At 39.7% G+C, this 20,769-nt stretch overlaps 1 protein-coding gene across 1 annotated transcript in view; it reads left to right on the top strand.

Annotated features, from left to right (window-relative positions):
- CFAP47 (cilia and flagella associated protein 47) overlaps positions 1-20,769 on the top strand; it is a 495,766-nt gene that overhangs the window by 9,388 nt on the left and 465,609 nt on the right. The window contains exons 3-8 of the mRNA XM_078064042.1: positions 1,824-1,939; positions 9,124-9,262; positions 11,456-11,684; positions 12,136-12,296; positions 13,931-14,058; positions 17,308-17,543. Of these exons, the coding sequence (XP_077920168.1) occupies positions 1,824-1,939; positions 9,124-9,262; positions 11,456-11,684; positions 12,136-12,296; positions 13,931-14,058; positions 17,308-17,543 (1,009 nt within the window). The remainder of the gene's footprint in view (positions 1-1,823; positions 1,940-9,123; positions 9,263-11,455; positions 11,685-12,135; positions 12,297-13,930; positions 14,059-17,307; positions 17,544-20,769) is intronic.

The following is a 20,769-nucleotide window of genomic DNA, read 5'->3' as shown; positions in this document are numbered from 1 at the left end:
CAAGATTGTTTCTTTTGACAAACATCTCACCAATTTTCCCACCTCCAGCCCCTGGTAACCACCCTTCTCTTGTCTCTTTCTGTCTTTTTTTTTTTTAGATTTTATTTATTTGAGAGAGAGAGAGAGCACATGGCGGGGGGGAGACAAGAGTGGGGGGAGGGGCAGAAGGCGAAGCAGACTCCCCGCTGAGCAGGGAGCCTGACATGGGTCTTAATACCAGGACCCTGGGATCATAACCTGAGGTGAAGGTAAACGCTTAACCCACTGAGCCACCCAGGTGCCCCCTTCTCTTGTCTCTTAACGTAAATTCTCTGTTAACATAAAAAGAAAAATGTTATTGGACTTTTTTTAATCAGATGGAAGAGAAATCAACAGGAAAGCCAGAAAAACTGTTATAGTATTACTGTATTAGCAAGCCCTTACTCCTATTTATATATGCATGTACATATACATATATGTGTGTGTGTGTGTTTTTGTGTTGTGTGTTGACTCTTAAGAAATTATTCTTAAGACACTTTTCTGCATCCAGCTAGAGAAATAGTTTGAAAAAATGTTCGACTTCATATCTTATATTGTTTGTGTAACGATTTCCTCTTTTACATCCTGTAAACTCTTTATTAATGCAATGATGTACACTAAGGTCATTGATCTTTCCTTTTCCTATTACAAAATTACAATGTCTTTATGAGAAGAACATGGGTCTAGCTTAAAGAAGCAGCCTGTACAGGACAGTCCTGGCTGATCTCTGGAATGTCTCTACATATTTGATAATACACAAGCATTCACATATAAACATACGGAAGGAAGGCCCACACCACCAGTGCATAAAGCAGTATTTGTGAATGTTTTGTTCAGGTATTTTTATTTATGTGTGTGTGCGTGTGTATGTATTTATATTTTGGAGGTTGTATCCTGTGTGGAGTGAATTACTTAATTCATGTGTCTGGTACATAACCTAAGGACTCAATAAAGATCAGTTATTACTGTTTATTATTGATGTTGTTATCATTGTTAGGTTTGTAAGGGTAATGTATTCAAAATCTAACAGAATAGATGAAAGGCTAAGTTCACCAGTATTATATCCAAATAATTTCTCAGGTACGTCATTGAAGCTTTTGAAGTCTTTGGCTTTTCATCTGTAACATATTTATTTCCTTTTCATGAAATTTTAAGTATCAAACAGGATAATATACCTGATGATGTTTATAAGTTATAAATTATCCATATATAAAATATATGTATCCTCATGAGACATGCATATAGGATTATAATGGATTTTTAAAAATGTGTATGAAACATGTGATATAGATGTGCCACAGTGAGCCCTTTAAGTTAGAGACACATGAAAAATCAATTGTATCTTTTTGTGCTTAGGCCTTGTTTTAGTTCCCAAATGGCATTTTATAGCATAGCACCTTCTTTTATTTCATAAGATTTGGGTCATCCAAACTACTTTGTTAAGATCAATTCCACCCTTTTTGAGGAGGGGCAAAAGAATGTATTATAGGCTTAGGTGGAGATTCCAAAAATGCTTGGAGCAGCAAAGATACTAAGATATGTGGGTAGCCTGTCGAGGTGAGTATTTCAGAGGGTATACCATGTCCTTAGATGCATAAAGTCTAATTTCTTTGTTAAAAATGTATCTCATCTTCTTTTTATGTCTTTATTTCACAGTTCCTTTTACTGACAAATATGCCATCAATAGACTTGTAAGGAAAGATGAATGTCTTACAAGGAATTAATAAAAGTGTTTCTGTACGTCCCCCTGTGGATTTAAGTATGAGGGTATAATTGTTTAATTATGTTGTCTTCTCTTCCCCTAGGTTGATTCCATCCTGTCAGTTGGAAATTGAGTCAGAAGTTAATTTTGGCACATTGGTTTCTGATAGTAAAGTACATTGTAAAGAGATTAATATCATTAACCATGGCAGAGCTCCAGGTAAATACTTTCGGTCGTATAAATTAACTTATATTTTTGGAAGAAAGTTGGTATTATTTAAAATGTATACCTTGTGGGGCGCCTGGGTGGCTCAGTCGTTAAGCGTCTGCCTTCGGCTCAGGTCATGGTCCCAGGGTCCTGGGATCGAGCCCCGCATCGGGCTCCCTGCTCCGCGGGAAGCCTGCTTCTCCCTCTCCCACTTCCCCTGCTTATGTTCCTGCTCTCACTATCTCTCTCTCTGTCAAATAAATAAATAAAATCTTTAAAAAAATAAAATGTATACCTTGTATAATTAATGGAGTCTCTGATTCAGTCCTCCTCCCCCTCCCCCCAAAAAGATGTCTGTCATTTGAAATAGCTCAAAACTGAAGGCCCTTAAATAGGATGACTGTAAAAGACTGATAGATGGGCGCCTGGGTGGCTCAGTTGGTTAAGCAACTGCCTTCAGCTCAGGTCATGATCCTGGAGTCCCTGGATCGAGTCCCACATCGGGCTCCCTGCTCAGCGGGGAGTCTGCTTCTCCTGCTGAACCTCCCCCCTCTCATGTGCTTTCTCTCTCTCATTCTCTCTCTCTCAAATAAATAAATAAAATCTTTATTTTTTTTTTTAATTTTTTTATTGTTATGTTAATCCCCATACATTACATCATTAGTTTTAGATTTAGTGTTCCATGATATAAATAAAATCTTTAAAAAAAAAAAAAAGACTGATAGATAATAATTCAGGAAAGATGAGTGTCTCCTTATGATTCTGATTAACAGCTGACTCCCAGGTGACTGGTGATCTCCCTGAGGACAGAAGGCAGGATAGTGTTATGGGAGTGACTTAGTCCTCAGAGTGAGCCATCCAGAGATAGAATCAGGGCACAGTCCCTTACTAGCTATGTGATCTGGGGCAAGTATCTTTTAGGACATTGAACTTGATATTTCTCATTTATAAACTGTGGTTAATAAAATGAACTATGGTTAATTTTGTATGTACTTATGGTTGTAGGATGGTACTTGACTCATCATTGGCGCTCAGTAAATATTTGTTCTTTTTCTCTATCGTATTCAACTTTGAATTTACATGATGGTCTCTAGAAAGCTCTTACTCACTTTTTGTTGAAAGAGTAAATGCTTTTCTGCAGACTGGATTATTTCTAGAGATTTTTACTGTGACCTAAGAGTTTCCATAAAGGTGTGTGTGTCTTTGTGTGTGTGTGTTCATGCACACTCTTCACTGATGGTATACGGTAGGTATTAAAATCACTTAACCCTTCATTGTCCTGTTGGATGGTCAGCATCTGGGCTGGCAAGGCTTCCATTTCTGCTGAGCTGATATGCGGACCAGCTCCACGTGGGGAGGGCATTTTTTTCTGAGACTGCTTCTCAGATACAGAAAACGGGTCTTAATTCCAAACCTGTTTGTTGCTAAGTGAGGATGTTCTCTGGGGCTGCTTGATCGAGCAATGGGAATTATTAAGACAAAGGCAGTTTGTCACTGTACTGATTTCTTCCTGGAGTTAAACAAATAAAACTGATAATTGTTCCTCACTGAATGTTGCTCATTTCAACTTTCCATGCTTTGGTTTTTAAATGATTAAATTTCTGATGCCTGTGGGATTGTACAATATTAGACTCGTTTGTGGTCTGACTCCAATGTTAAGGATAGGGTCTCTCATGGCTAGTGATTATGGGCTGTATGGTCCTTTAGACTCTCTGTTTTTTTAGAACAGGTATGGTATGTAATTGAGATAATTTTATTTTTATTATTTATTTTCCAAAATCTCTCTTAACTGTTGTACATTTCAAATCCTTCAAAGTTTTGCTCATATCCTCTCTTTATTGTAAAATATCACCAAACTGTACAGTTTCATTACATATAAAAGCTCTCTATAAGTAACAAATATATGTGGTTTTAATTTTAAATGAATATTTAGAATTATTTTACTTAATAAAGTAAATAAAATTAAGCCTCAGATGTAGACCCATTCATTTTAGGAAAAGTAATCCACTTTGGCTTTTAGTATTATATTAATATTTTGTATGTGCATGTATTGTAATGAATACTACAATTTGTAAATTATAATTGAGTACCGTGAAATGTTAATTACTATTACCTTACAAACTGAAGCAAATTGTTATCAGTGAAACACATTTTCTTAGTGTTGACTTTGTTTCTCATTCTTGGACTTGAATGATATTATTTTTTCCACCATTAGCAAAATTGATACTATGTTTTATATTCACAGTAGCAAGTGCCTGTAAGGTGTCATAAAGCCCTCATTACCTACAAGCACAGTATATAAATATTCATGAGAATAACAGTGTATTTTCATGAGGAAAAACACTTATGCAGAAAATAGATTTAGCAACCAAAGATGATTTTAATAAAATTTTTAAAAAGGGTTTTACGTGACAAATATTTTATAGTTTTAGAGTCAAAGATCAAATGTTTATAAATTTATATGCATACTTAAGAGGACATTAGAAAGCCACACTCAGCAGATTCATGGTATGTGCAGCTTTGTTTTGTCTCTCTGGCAGTGACACTGGGGTTATTAGTTGATCTGTATAACAACTTCATGATTTTTTATTTTAATGGCTCATTATGGAGTAATTATCCATGGATTTAGCCAAATATTGTTGAATACATTTTGTTTTCTCACCCTCTGTGTTTCCTGAGTTTACTCCTTACTGTGCAAAGTAGTGCTTGTCTTTTCATTTTGAAGACATGGCTCACTCTTTAAGATAAGTCTCTACTATTAGTACTTTGTGAGCTGGTGAACTCCATGTTCTATGATTTTATTGTTTCTCAGTTTTTATCTTTTAAAACATCATTGAAAAAGCATTATTATTTTAGCATGCCTGGAACTGCAGTCATTTCCCTCTTCCCCTCAGTAACCTCAAGGTTATCTGAGAAGACTTTCTACTAGAGAGTTATGATGTAGAACAGTCTTTAAAGTTCCTGGTGTGATTATCACACACCATTTCTGTGTTTGAACAGTGGTTTATTTGGGTTATTTTGCTCAAAAGGTATGACCTTTCTCTTGCTCTTAATGCCTGCCCACTCTCCCCCTTTCCCTGATCATCAGCATCATCTCTCTACTTCACAGTCTAGAAAAGACTAACATCATCTAAGAACCAGGAAGTTTGCTAAATTGGACCAACTCCAGGACTGGTCCTTGGAATCCTCCTTAACTACTCAGAGAAGCACCCACTACTTATTCTCAATACATATTTTTTGTTTTCTTGGAAACTGCTGTCATGGAATCTCAATCTACAGTTCTTGCATAATACAATGCTGGCATACAGCAGACATTCTAGAAACCTTTGTGTAATAGATTTGGTTCAGTGATCTCTCAGAGTTTTAGAAAAGAATCATTAATTATATGTCAACTGAACTTGAATAAAAAAAATTCTAAAAATAATTTGACCAGGATATTACAAAAGAAGAAAATGATTTGTCATTTTAGTACATAAAAAAAAAACCAAACCCTTAAGCTTTCAATGAAAGGTGATTGAACTTACAAGTAACCTGCTTAATCCCATATGGGCATTCTCAAGAGTCTCCAAACGGTCGTTTGGAGACATATGAAGACTGGTATATCCTTGCTATGCTTAGATTCAAGGAAACTTAAAAAAAAAAAAAAGCATACATAGGAAATAACAATGACCTTGGGTATGTGACTCTTGATTTTCAGTAGAATGCTGTAAAACTATAGACTGTTTGCCCTGGCTTGATATTACAAATTTTTTTTTTTTTTTTTTTTTTAGTTTCAGGGGTGGAATTTAGTGATTCATCAGTTGTATACAACACTCAGTGCTCATTACATCACGTTTCCTCCTTAATGCCCGGCACCCAGTTACCCCATCCCCCCACTGGCCTCCTCTCCAGCAACCCTCAGTGTGTTTCCTAGAGTTCAGCGTCCGTTATGGTTTGCATGGACTTTAAGGAACAAAACAGATGAACGTAGGGGAAGGAAAGGAAAAAAAACACTACAAATACTTTTACACCAAAATCTACCTCATGGTTTCTAAAAGAATTTTGGAAAAATAAAGGCAAGGTAACAATGTATATACTTCATCACCCAATGACTGAGCTGCTTCTCTAGGGAAGGTAGAGCAACTCAGATTTCAAAAATGTACAGGTTTGTGCAAAGAACCTGTCATCCCAGCCACAACTGTGGGTAGCCTCACGTGCCCTGTGCTCTCCTAAATCTCAGTGGACGAGGCTGTGTTTATTTTGCATGACTTCATTAGCAACATTTGACACAGGTGACCACTGGTGTGGTCTTAAAAAAAAACAAAAGCCAAAAGTTTGGCTTCTATGACTCCTTAGTACCTTATATAAAATAGTGGCTCAGGTTCTGGAGTGAGGTCTTCCAGGACCCAAATTCTTATAACATTTACTGGCTGGGTGGCCCCAGGCAAGGAATTTACACTTCTGGAGCATCCATTGTAGAGATAAACGTAATGCCTGCCTCCTCTAATTGTGATGATGATTAATAAAATGCTTAGCACACTCTCTGATATATAGTAAGTGTTCAATAAATATTTACTATTGATGTTAGAATTATTCTTTTCTACTGCCTCCCTCCTCTTCAATTCTCTTCTGTGGATTGCTGTCCCTTTTTGGGGGGTTCCTTATATGAGCGTTTCTTAGAATTTGCCATGGACCCACATGTTCCCTCAGTCAACACACTCCCTCTAGGCAATCACTTCCATTCCTGTCAGTTCACTGAGGTCTATACAATCCTTTGCATTTCCTTCAGGTTTCTCAAACTTCACATGTCTAAAACTAAGCTCCTCACCTTTCCCCAAAACTTCTCCTTTTCTCCTTTTCATTAAATGTCACCACCATGTATTTGGGCAAGTCAGAAACTCAGCAAAATCCTTGACTTATTCCTTCTTTTCACCTCCTACCCCCTTAGTCAATTATTAAATCCTGTCTATTCAACTTTCTAATTATGTCAGTAATCCTCTTTTCTCTGTCCCATTGCCACTTCTCTACAACAGGCCATCATCTTCTTTTGCTTGGTAATTACACCAACTGAAATTATTTCTCTGAAGTCCCTTATCTCCTTCTAGTTCATTCTCCAAACATCAGCCAGTGTCATATCTAAAAAGAAATGAAAATTTGATGACAAAAATGCCTTCTGTAACATCCTTCCTTCAATGACACCCTTCCCTTAGGATGATGTCCTTGCTTCTATTGTTAGTAATTTAAAAATAAAAGTCAAATATTTCATTATTGCTAGTGGCATTAAAGTTATATAAGACACAGTAATATTTGTGTAGCCACTGTTTTAATATATTTAGAAGATTGAACGATGTTCTTTTGGTTTTGGGGTTGTTCCTAAATAAACTTTTGAAATATTCGCTTAAATTCTTTTGTCAAATTACATCAAAGTGATTACAGTCTAGGCATATCTCACTGACTCAGCCTTAACTAGACTTACATAATTTTCCTTTTCTGGAGAATTGAGTCAATAATACCTATTTATTTGAAATGGATATAATTTTACAGATTTTTGTTTTATGACAGAAAAACCTCTTAAATATGTTATTAGCACTTCTCTAAAATGATCGGATGAATAAATTTTGTTACTGTGAGTTTGTTTGACTTTTTCATCAGATCATCTCTGTACTTACAAAAGTCTTATTGCCTTTTTATACTTTCAGTACTTTTATTATGCTAATATTTTATTTTCCTAAGTGAATTGAGTAATTTTGGAAAATTTCATCAAATGTGATTTAAAATTGGTGAACTGGAATTTGCAAAATTGTTTATGTTGGCAGCATGCTTATTTGTGTTTATATTGCATTATGAGATTAAGGAAACTCGTGACTGGCTACTTCCATTTGTTAGACATATTTTGAGTACCACTTGGTGTTAGGCACTGTGTAGGGTGCTGGAATCATAGAGATGAGGAAGACATAGTATGTGATCTCAAGGAATGTATGCTCTAATACAGGTACTAAACATGACTATCAATTATGAACCATTTCTGCTTTCAGAATAAGACATATTTCTAGCCTCCTTCTCCTATGCTGTTTGATTCTAGAAACCCATTCCTTTTGCCCTTTCCCCGTGGGAACTGCATTAATTCATTTATCAGGAAGTCATGGGACTCCTGGATGGCTCAGTTGGTAGAGCAGGCGACTCTTGATCTTGGGGTTGGGAGTTCCAGCCCTCCATGGGTGTAGAGTTTACTTAAATAAGTAAATAAATCTTAAAAAGAGAGAGAGAGAGAGAGAAGTGGCAGTGGCTATGAATGCGAGCCCTTTGGTCAGAAACATGCAAGTGAAAATCCTAGCCCTATTAGTTTCTAACTGTAGTAGTCAACTATTGCTATGTAACAAACACACACAGTTCTGTATCTTAAAAGGCAATTATTTTTTAATTGTTCATTTGTATGCAGATTGGAACTTGACTGATCTAAGCTGGGCTCAGCTGGGTAGCTCGGCTTCAAACTTAGGCGGTTGGGGATGTTCTGTTACTCACTGCAGGTCTGTGAGTCAGCTGGAGGCTCTGTTCCACGTGTGCTCATTCTGAAGCACAGGCCAAAGGGACAGCAGCTACTCAAGCACTTTACATGGTAGAGGTGCAAGAGAACATGTGGCATTGGAGCTGGCATGTTGCCACTTCAACCCACACACTATTGGCCAAAGCAAATCACGTGGTCAGGCCCCAAGTCAAGGGATAGGAAAACATACTTTGTCCCTGGTAGCGTCATGGTAAGATGCAGAGAAGGGTGAAGAATTGGGGTCAACTGTGTAATCTACCACAATAGTTGTGTGTCTTTGGACAAATCACTCAACCATTCTAAGCTTTTTTTCCTTATTTATAAAATGGAGGTAATGATTGAACCTATATCATAGAATCACTCTGAGGATTACATGGAGTAACATTTACAAAGCTCTTAGCATATGTGCCTGACCATTGGAAGCAGAGAGTATATTTTAACTATCAATGAAGCTTGAGTCCTAACAATCAGTTCACATTTGTTGGGTGACCCCAGAGACTAAAATTATAATCAAAGCTGTGATTCTTGGTCCACAATAGACTATACACTTACAGAGTGTATAGTCTATTGTGTAAGTCTATTGTCTGTAAGACAGACACCTGTCTCCTATTAAGGGTGTGACTATGACACTGTAAGGATCCAGATGTAAACCATTTGCTCTTGTTCTCCTTAGGTACATTTAAAGCAGAATACCAGGGCCAATTACCCATTGTCATTTTTCCGAGTAATGGTATTGTGGAGCCCAAGTCATCAGTGATTGTTAAAGTGGATTTCTGTGCTGACCAGCCCAGAATTGTAAATGAAGTGGCAAAGTAAGCATATACTATGGTTCTTAATTCTAATGTAGTTCTTAATACTTTTCCTGTTTTACTTTTCAGATATGCCTATTGTCTTGAATGTATATTAGCTTTTTTGTTCTTTCAGTCAGCATTCATTTGCTGAGTCTCTACTATTTGCCAAGCACTAGAGACTCAAAAATGGGAAGTACCAGAGGATGACCTATGGGTACACACAACAGGAGCTTCTAGTTTGGATTTTGTGGGGGTGAGGGAGTGGATCAGGAAAGGGCTCCATTAAGGAGGGGATAGTGTACCCAAACACTTACTGGTGAGTAGGAAGTAGCCCGGCAAAGAGCAGTGGTGTGATTTGAGCTGTGTGTGTGTGTGTTCATGCATAGGGGAGGTGGGTGTTGGTGATGGGGGTGGGTTAGAAGAGTAATTTCAGGCTGAGCATGTAGAAGACTTGAAATCCTGGAGGTAAGTAGACAGTGTTACACACTGAGAGAGCTGAGGCAATGTAGAGGCAAAGAGATGGCGGTGCGGAGTGATGTGAGATGAGACCAGAAACCCAGAATGGTGTGGGGTCCAGTAAAGGACCTCATAGGACAGCACTTTTTAATGCTCTGTGTCTCAGTCCATTAGTAGAGTGTGCATTCACTATAATAGGTCACCACCAGCACCAAAACAGTGAAATAGATAATATCAGGATGCATCTCACATAGTAAGGGCAAATGTTTTGCAAAACTTGTGTGTGTGTGTGCACATGTGTGTGCATGCCTGTGTATTTGTGTATGCATGTGTGTGTATGTGTGTGTGCTTGCAATGTAAATACATTTCTTACTGAAGGTCACAGCCAAAAAAAGTTTGAGAAACAGTTTGAGCCCTGATAGAAGCTTAGGTTTCATTGTGAAGGCTGTGGAATCTCGGGAAGGTTTTAGGATGCGAGTGTCTTGATTAGTTTGCAACTTAGAAAGGTCGTGCTGATAACAGTGGGCACAACAAATCAGGGTGGGGTGGGTATGTGGAGGTGTAGCCTGACTAGAAACTGTAAAACAGAAGAGAAATGATGACAGCTTCAGCTAAGGTACAAATTGGGAGTATGGAGAGAAGTGTGCCAATTGGAGAAATGTTACGGAGAAATGTTAACTAGATGTAGTGACTGGTTATAGAAAGGGAAGGTAAGAGGAAGGACAGGTCTGGGGGAGAGGATCTTGAGTTCAGTTTTAAACTGTTGGAATTGATTTGCTTTACAGAATCCTGTGGAGCCTATTAGATTTCCTTGAGTCCCAGAAAAAAAATTTGGTCTAGGTATATTGGCTTGCGGGTTGTCAGTGGATAAGTTGTAGATGAAGCATGAAGTGTTGAAAATAACTTTGACGAGGAGGGCAGAGTATAAAAGAGTAGGAGAGAGAAACCATTATTCATGGAGTTTATAAAATATCCAAGCCACAGAAGAATGAGAAGGTAAAGTCTGAATAAGTTAGAAGGAAACCAGCAAAGTTTGGTGTCAAGGAAGCTAAGGGAGGAGAGATGTATGTAAATGGTATCAGCCCTGAGCACTGTGACAGAGATGTAGTGTAAGATAAGGACTTAGGTGATGGTTGTGGAGTGGTCATTTATTTGTGGTATTTGATGGGGTGAGAGTCAAAAGGATTGCACTTATGCCACAGAGGGACAAACGTGCATATGTGGGCAGTTTCAAAGGGAGTTGAAATTAGTCTAGGAAATGAAGCTTTATGGGGGGGGGGATCTTCATTTCAGCAAACAAGTGGGATTTTGCTGAGACACTTCATAGGGAATTGGGTTATTGGGATGGGGATGAGGTTGGTTGTTGGACTTGGGGGAGTGGGATGAGTTAGAAAAGAGTCTTAGAATTCTTTTAGAAATCTAAATCATCCCATCTAATTCTAGTGTTTATGAAATAATTGGTGATACGGACCTAGCAATAAGTTCTTTTTGGAGTCAATACATGTGATTGTTTTCCAACTTTGTTGTTTCTTGGGGACAGTGGATTAGGTTGTACATATGCCATTCAACTGTGCAGATTCAGATAGTCAGAAGGACATGACATTCTCTGGCATGTATGAGAAAGGAACTGCTCTTAGGCCTTTGAATTTTAATTATAATGTGATGTTATAAAATTTCTGTTTATTCAAATATATAGGAGAGAAATTAAGTATATAGAATTCTAATTAAAATATATATGTATAATTCATTATCTTGTAGAGTGAGTTTGCAAGGTCGTCCAGATACACTCTTGAGTGTCAAAGCTCATGTGGTTGAGCAGATTATTGAATTGTTAAACATGAGTAATGACAAAAAGTTGGAATGCATACACTTTGGTCCAGTTTTCTTTGGAACTTCAAAAATTGAACATGCACGTCTATACAATAATAGCCCAGAACCCATAAACTGGGTGGCCATAATGCAAAATGATTCAGTTGGAGAAGAACTGGTAAGTAAATAGTGCAACAGGGGAAAATCGGGTATTATGTTTTGAAACAGGTTGTTTTGAATTTACTAATAACCAAAAAAGCTGTTAAATTATTCTAAGTACATTTTAATATGTGGATAGATATGACTCCCTTTCATGTGTCTTCAAGGGTAACCTCAAAAAATTCTGTAAATTAAACTAACACTGATAGTGATATATATCTGAAGTAAACCAGACAAGTGCTTCTTTTAGGTTAGCAGCTAGTTGTGGGGATTTCTGTTCTCATCAATTTTTCAATAGTTCCTTTAATTTTATGATGTGCCTTGGTCAAATTTATGTATGTTTCTTTAAAGACATTCATATTCTCGATCTTCTAGACTAAAATTTCAACAATTATGTTATGATCTCCTCTTAAGATATTTTATTTGCGTTCTGCCTTAATATTCTTTTTATGTCTGATTTTATATTACAGGGCACAAATATTCGACAAAGAACAGATGTTGCCTTAAATAATCTCACCTACTTAAGCAAAATAAAGAACATGGATGTTACCACTTTTATCTCCTGTGTTCCTAATGAAGGGAGGTTACTACCTTATCAAAAGATTGTAATTACATTTTGTTTCAGCCCAAAGTAAGCAAAAATTCAGTTACGGTGTTTTTTATTAATCAAAAGCATGTCAATCATACATTCATCAAACTGACTTGAACAGTAAAACTGGTCAGAAGGCACCAATCAGATTTTTCTTATTATGGCTCTCAATGTTTCTACCATGGTTAATGATTTCGAACATGTAAGATTTTTGTTCTAAATATTTCATGTTCGATTACAAATCCCTTCAGACCTTGTAGAAGCGGAAGTTCTGTGTGGTTTTGCATTGTGGGCCCAGACGAATCTGTGCAACAAGACCTTGTTGTCCCTGCAGAAATAGCGGATAGCCAGTGGCAGGCAGGGAGTGTCCGTGCCTCCAAAGAGGACGCAGGGCTCTTGCCACAGCAAGATGCTTGCTGAGGAGCATGAAGAGTAAGCCCTATAGCAGCTGCTGGGATGCAGCACACTTGCTTGCTGAAATTCACACAGACTTGTAGGACTTTTGCCAATGTATATTTTTCATAATTCTCTGTACTTGGTTTGGTTATTTAGTTTGAAAATATATTTGGAAATGCTGTTTTAAATACATAGGAACAACTTCAGCTATACTTGAGAGGTGGCCGGGTGCGGCAAATAATCGATCCAACTGGCTGTTTACCTTTGTGAGGAGGCACTGTTCAGTGTACTTCTCTATGTGGCAACAGGGTCGCTTGGTGATGATACCGATTGGTGGAGACTGAATTGTATTTTAATTTAAGGAGGGTAATAAATCAAGTAATTGTTCCATTTGTACAATCTGTAATTGCCTCATGAATCATATTTTCCTGCAGGTAATTTCTTGGCCAACATAGAAGATTCTGTTTAGCACACAATCTTTGAAATTCTAAATATTCTTTTTCATGGCAGCATGTTTTTTGTGAAAGTCTAGCATAAACTCACAGATATGATAATGATTGGAAGTCTTAGTTAAATACGTTTTTAACATGCTACTTGCATTCCTGTGTAATATTTCACATCAGTCTTTTTTTTGTGTGTATATTTGAGTGTCCCCTGCTAAAATAGCTGCCCTCTGGGTAAGCAAGTAAAGACAGTCAACACGCAGGTCTAGAGGTAACCCGTCTCTGACTTTGGTCCTTCTTCCCTCTTCCCGTCTTTCCTTTCCTTTTCTCCTTTGACAAGATTTGGCTCTTATCAAATCTTGTTCTCCAAATCCCTTGTTCTCCTCTAAGAATATGGAGAATGTGGCCAGCAACATGTGCTTAGTCCACAGGGCAAGAGAGATATGGAACAGAGATTTGCAGTTACACCCAAAGGTAAGAAGGACTATTGAACTAGAGAATTGAACAGAACCCTTAGCTAGCAATGAACTCGGCTTGGAAAGAAAATCCTTTACATAGAAAGTGACACTGGAGCTGGACCTTTACAACTTAGTATATTTAAATTACTTTTGTCTTGCAGATGTTGTCATGAAACCGTTTTCTGAATCTTTACACTGTGGGCTTCTTTTGGCAAGTCTCTGTATCTGGGCAGTAATTTTGGAAAATAGATCACAATTATATTTTTATTCCTGAACTTTCATCTGTTTGCATAGATTTAAGGATTGGGTTGATTCCTATTGACAGGTAATAGAGTGCATCATCTTTGCCTTCAAAATAATTGCTTGTAATTTTTTACAGGCTAATGACTGATGGTAAAAAGAATAATGATCCTTCACACAGGCAGGACTATGCTCTCTTTTTGAGATTTGACTCTGTGGGAAGTAAAGATGGATTTTTGAGGGATGATAACAGTAAAACCATCAAAAGTAAGTGCGAAATGAACATAAGCATCAAATGTATAGCAGTTTAAATTTTTTAAGAGTTTGGATATCATGTTTCTAGAGGCAATTTAATAAAAGTGTATAATTATTGAATCGAACAAAAATGCAAACATTCAAGAGACCTTAAAATGTCTTTTGTGGCATGTTAAGAAAGAAGTCAAGCTCAGAATCATTTACATAACAATTTTCCAAGTTGAAATTTAGATGACTTCATTATTTTTAAATGACATTAGATAAACATGATAATCTAGAGTTAAGGAATGAAAAAAGAAAATAAAAAAAACAACCTGGCTTCTTTTCCCATTTAAGCCTATGTTTTCTCTTAGAGATTAATATGGGAACAAACGACCCATTCCGTCTCTACCAGGCCTTCAGCTCTTAGAGTCTACATTCAGTAACAGTCAAAGGACAAGACCTAGAACTGGAGCTCTAGTAAATAGGGTACAAGTATCCTGTTATGGGGTATCGGTAAGTGCATATGCCTTGCAGGCCACATGTCGAGATGCATTGTACTTCTTAATATTCTCAGGTAGTATTAGCTGGGCTGTAGTGAGGAAAATGGCAAGACTTGGAGTTTAGCTTAGCCAGACAGATCAAAGAGAAAATAAAGATAGAGACAGGTGAGGGATTGGATCTAGAAAGATGAGCCATGGCAAGTCAAGAGTTGAGAAGATTTGTGTGTCAGGATGAGTGATACCGTTGAGCAGGCTTGCACCATTTTCCCAGGACAGAAATTTCTACTATTTGTGTCATGGTTTGTGATTTGAGCTCTGTCTGCCTATCACAGACAGAAGATTTGTTTGAGTCTTGCAAGTTAATCTGGTTTTGAATGGCCAGAGATGGAGATGGTAGGTTTGCCTTAAAGGTAATTTAGAGTCTAGGGTTGGCTAGTAAGAGCCTCAGTGAAGAAATACACAATCATCTTTTGAATTCTAGTTACAATGCTCTCCATGTAAAACTGTTCATTCACCCAATTAGAGCCTATAGTTTATAGTTCCTACCTCCTCTCTGGTGTCTCCAAAACTTCATGTTTATGTTATTGCCCAGCTTATATTCCCCTGTCCATTATTTTAATCACCTTTTTTCCATGTACACTTAAGTTTCTTGGCCCGTATCCCATAGTGACTGAGTGGCAAACCTCTAATCTGATTAAATTCAACTCTTAGCCTACCCTGGGTCTGCACCTGGGAAGCTAATTGTGCTGGGGAAAAGCATAAAACCATGCTGTGCTGTTTTACTTTTTATTCTATAATCACTAACCCCAAGTGGGTCCTTTAAGATGGTTGACATTCCTGCTGCATTCCTCCTTTCCTTCACTTTCTCACAATATGAGATCAGTATCACATACCTTCCCTTCTCACCTCAAACCTCCAAGACTTCCTCCTTGGTCTTTACTCTAAACTAGTAAATACATTAAGTGACCCAGCAGACGTTTCCACTTGGATATCTATTAGGCATCTCAAACTTAACATGTCCAGAAAAACCCTCCTGGTTTCCCTACAACCTGTCCCTCCTACAGTCTTTCCTGTCTCAAGAAATGGCAATTCTATCTCTTCCATTGCTCAAGCTCAAGACCTTAGCATCACCATTTATCATGTGTTCAATTTCCTATTTTATATCCAGTCCATCAGCAAATTTTAAGTTTCCCGTTAAAACTATATGTTAAATCTGACCATTTCTTTTTTTTTTTATATTTTATTTATTTATTTGAGAGAGAGATAGCAAGAGCAGGAACACAAGCAAGGGGAGTGGGAGAGGGAGAAGCAGGCTCCCCTCTGAGCAGGGAACCTGATGCGGGGCTTGATCCCAGGACCCTGGGATCATGACCTGAGCCGAAGGCAGACGCTTAACAACTGAGCCACCCAGGCGCCCCTAAATATGACCATTTCTCATCCTTCTTCTACTACTCTTACCCAGCCATATTTGGTCCCTTAGGGTTTTTGGAACATGCCAAGGAAATTCCTACCTTAGAGTCTTTGTACTTGCTCTTCTGTCTGTCTGGAATGCACTTTTCCTGGATTTTCACATGATTTTCTTCCTGAGTTCCTTTATATTTTTGCTCAAATGTCTCCCTATCAAGAGAGGCCTTTTTGGACTTTCCCATATAAAAGAGCAGCCCCAAGACATTGTGCTCTGTCTTACCCTTGTAGGAGAGGAAAAATAATTTCCCCTCTACCTCTCTAGGATCTTGGTTGAGACCCCCCTTAATAAAAGATTAAGAAGGGGGGGCACCTGGGTGGCTCAGTCAGTTAAGCGTCTGCCTTCAGCTCAGATCATGATCCTGGGGTCCTGGGATGGAGCCCGGTGTAGGGCTCCCTGCTCGGTGGGGAGCCTGCTTCTTCCTCTCCCATCTCTTGTTCTCGTACTCTCTCTCTCTCACGAATGAATAAAATCTTAAAAAAAAAAAAAAAAAAAGACAGTTTAAGAGGGGGAAACAAGCAAACAGAAGTTTACATGTATGCCTCCTGTATACATGGGGGAGACCCAGGAAAACTGAGTGACTCCCCCAAATGGCTGGAGCCATCACTTTAAATGCCATCTCCAGCTAAAGACAAAAGATGTGGAAGTGTGGCAGCCAGTTATGGGAGGTTTTCAAGTCACAGTAAGGGAGGGTATGGTTGTTAGGCAGACTTAAGTGTCTGCCTTCTTTGATGAGAGTTTCTTCCCAGTAGTTTTCAGAGCTTTTCCTGTATCTGCTGTTACATAACAATAGTCAGCTTAAAATAATCTTTATGCCAGAGATACCCCGGTGCCTCAGTTTGCTAAGCGTCTGCCTTTGGCTCAGGTCATGATCCCAGGGTCTTGGGATTGAGTCCCCGCATTGGGCTACTTGCTCAGCAGGGAGCCTGCTTTTCCCTCTGCCTGCCACTCCCCGTGCTTGTGCGTGCTCTCTCTCTCTCTCTGACAAATAAACAAATAAAATCTTTAAAAAAAAACCTAATCCTTATGCCAAAGAGGCATATTTTTGGGTGACAAATTGTGCTCCCCTTCACCCTACATTACTTTTCCCCAGAGCACTTATCCTGTCTGAAATGCTATATATTTCCTTATTTTATTGTCAATGCCACCTCCCTAGAATGTGAAGACCACGAGAGCAGGAACCGTGTCTATTTTATATAATAAATGGGCTACCCATGTCTCATCAGGTCTTTCAGATGACACTATTTGGACCGAGCAAATATATTCCGGATTCCCAACACTTTTTTTGTTAAAAAGCTATTATTGCTTCTACAGGTGATCGTTTTCAGAAAGTGGAATTAGCACTGACAGGCACAGGATTTCCTGTCTTACTACAGTTTGATCCAGGAAAGGTCCTTAATTTTGCACCTTGTTTCATGGGTGAACATTCAGAGCTTCTTTGTATTATGCAAAATCGATCCAACTCACTTCCTGTGATGTACCGCTTTAAAAAAACTGCACATTTTAAAATTGATCCTGAAAGGGGCAAGATTGATGAAGGATGTATCCAGGTAAGATAATTATTCGATGCTTTCACATGCTTCAAATATTTTAAGATTCGCTAAAATGACATGCAGAGGATTAAAAATTTCATGTTGTTCCACCAGTATTATAAATTGTATCTCTTCTGTGGCCTCGTTGTGAATACCTCATTGTGAATACTGCCTCGTTGTTGGCACTTACACAGTATCCATAATTATTTGTTAAGTGACTTTCATGTGCCAGGAAAAGCATTTGACGCTGTAGGGAATGTGAAGGACAAAACATAGTTATTGCGTCCAAGGATTTTTTTTTTTTTTTAAGCTCAGAGAGTATTTATCATCACCCCAGGAGGCAGGCCCCTAAATTTAAATATCCAGCATGGAGCCTTAGCCCTCCCTGCCTTGGGTGGGTGCAGGAACAGGTCCTGAAGCCTTTGTCTAGGACAGTGGAACCCAGCAACCAGAGGGGGGATGCCCCTGAGCCAGTAGCTGCCGATAGCAGCAAAAAGTGAAAAGGCGGTCGGAATCAGGCACTTGTCCCAATCTCAGAGATGCTGAAAGGAGTGCAAGATGCTTTGGGACTCACCGCTAGACTGAAGGTTGGCCAAGCTGGGATGCGCACATGTGGGACGAGTGGAAGTCCAGTGCCTCACCGGCAGAGGCTGTAGCCCCATGCCATAGTTAACCCAAGACAGAAGGGAGGGGCTTGGCAGTTTGGCCTCTGAGGCCTTGCGCCCCTGTGAGGTGAGGTGCTACGGGGGAATCTAGCCACTATAGTCTTAACTACTTGCTGAGGGGTGAGTTTCTCAGCCTTTTGCACAAGTGCATGCCCCTTGCCCCCCAACTTGTCAGCGGCCGACGTGAAGGGCATCCTGCAGCCACTGGTCGCAGGCATTATGTGTCGCGGGCACAGTGAGGGGTGGCGGGTGTGGGGGTAGGCTCGCATCAGGAGGCTTGCGTCATCAGATAGGCCAGCAGATAGCGTTAGCAGGTGCCTGAATGTAGGGAGGACAACAGGTCCTGGCACAGGCTCGGGTCTCGGCCCAGGTGCTTGTGGTCCGGGAGTGACTCGTACAGGCCCACAGCTGGCACAGTAGGGACATATCCTGCCACTGCCGCCCCACCATGCCCTTGCGCAGTCACGGGGAGGGGGGTTCCGCGTGGGCGGCGCTGGTGGCGTAGCGGGGCGGGGCTGGGACGCAGGTGGCGCCGCTCAGCTCCTGCTGTAGGCTCGCTTCTGCTCCCTCGTGGAGTCCCCGCTGACAGCGTGCCGCATGCAGACGCCGCGCGGGAGTGGTGGCAGCCCGGCTGGGACACAGCCCGCGTCGCCCCCTGCCTTGGCCTAGGGCAACCGGTTCCTGGTCGGTTCCTGCCTCCGCCTTTCCTCCAATGCTCCGCCCAGTAAGAATTTTTTTTATGCACTGAGGAAGTGTAAAACCTACATACCAACAGTATTGGTTTAAGAAAAGTGCAAAATGTGTTGAAAGAGATCTATAACGGGGTGCCTGGGTGGCTCAGTGAGTTGAGTGGCTGCCTTCGGCTCATGCAGGTCATGATCCTGGAGTCCGGGGATCGAGCCCCGCGTCGGGCTCCCTGCTCAGTGGGGAGCCTGCTTCTCCCTCTGCTCCTCACTCCGCTTTCGTCCTCTCTCTCAAATAAATAAAAAATCTTAAAAAAAAAAAAAAAAAGAGATCTATAAGAAGGTGATATAGAAACTCAGAGGACAGTGTTTTTACTTCCAGCCAGGTAGCAAGGTCTTTTCCTATGATAGTAACATGAGCCAGAACCTGAAGGTTGAGCAGAATTTTCAAATTTGAACCTGATGATACTTAACAAAAGGTAGGCTATCCAACTGCTGGTGTGGAGTAGACAAGTTGAAGTCTGAGGAATACCTGTGAGTCCCAGGCCAGTTTCTGTCTTTCTCACTACTCACATAACTTTTGTCCTTGTCCCCTAAACTGGGGTTGGCTGACTGTGATCCACAGGCCAAATGTGGCCTGCTGCCTGTTTTTTAAAGTAAACTACGGTTGGAACATGGCTGCTTTTATTGTCTGTTGTCTATGGTTGCTTTCGTGCTACAAAGGCAAAGTTGAATGGGTGTGAGAGAGCTGTATTAACTTTAAAAATAAGACAGTTTAAAGGGACACCTGGGTGGCTCAGTCGGTTAAGTGTCTGCCTTGGGCTCAGGTCATGATCCCGGAGTCCCAGGATTGAGCCCCACATCCAGCTCCCCGCGCTCAGCTTCTCCCTGTGACCCTACCCCCTCTCGTGCGTGCTCTCTCTCTCTCTCTCAAATAAATAAATAAAATCTTACAAAAAATAAGATATTTTACCAGCCAAACTGGGTTTATTTGGGAATAGCGGAGAACTGTAATTCGGGACAAACAAGCTATGGCAGAAACCATAGGCTAGTCCAACAACCAAAGAGAGGAACCTCATTTTATGGAGGAGGAGGAGGAAGTTGGGAGTGGTTATTTTGAAGGAGAGTCCATTGAAGAAAAGCAGGAGTTCAGGATGATGACGGTTTGTTGTTGGCTGAGTTGCTGGGGCAGTCGATTTCTTACAGGAGTTGCAAGGTAACATCTTTTCCCCTTGGGACCTGTAACTGATGATTCTTTCCAATCCACGTTTCTTCCTGTAATTGAAGTCTAGTGGCAGGGCGTGAGAGCTCCTTCTTCTGGCCTCCCAATTCCATTTTAGTGAGGTTTCCCTTTATTAATTTTTACAGTTATATGGCCCATAAAGCCTAAAATATTTACTGTCTGGCTATTTACAGAAAAAGTTTGGAGCCTTGCTCTAAACAGTAGCAAGCATGAATGCTTTCAGTTTCACCTCAGGTTCTTATGTTACTATCTTTTCTCCACTGCATTGTGATATGGCTCATAAAGTTATTGATGGAAGCTTTCTCCCAGTTGCAATCAGGAACTATTGTACACATGTTTAAATGCATGCAGCTCATATTTATAACTCTTCCTGCTTCATTAGAATGACTCACTTCCGTCCCCTCAAATTTGGATAGATTTAATCAGTCTTTATAGAATAACAACTGATGTTAACCATATCATGCGAAAACATTTGCCTTTTAACCGCTTCCTAGACTTTCTTTAGTTCAATCCTCTTAAATCTACCAATTCAGTTTATTTTCTCCAGCGACATGCACCCTTTCAAAACGTGTCTGATAGCTAAGTTCCAAATTTCATTTTTAACCCTCTGTGTTTCTGGGTTTCTCAAGCATTAATAACTTTCAGATTAATAA

Source organism: Halichoerus grypus, chromosome X, assembly GCF_964656455.1.
Source record: "Halichoerus grypus chromosome X, mHalGry1.hap1.1, whole genome shotgun sequence".
Taxonomy (NCBI): domain Eukaryota; kingdom Metazoa; phylum Chordata; class Mammalia; order Carnivora; family Phocidae; genus Halichoerus; species Halichoerus grypus.
Note: the sequence above shows the minus strand (reverse complement) of the source record. Positions and strands in the feature narration are given on the sequence as shown.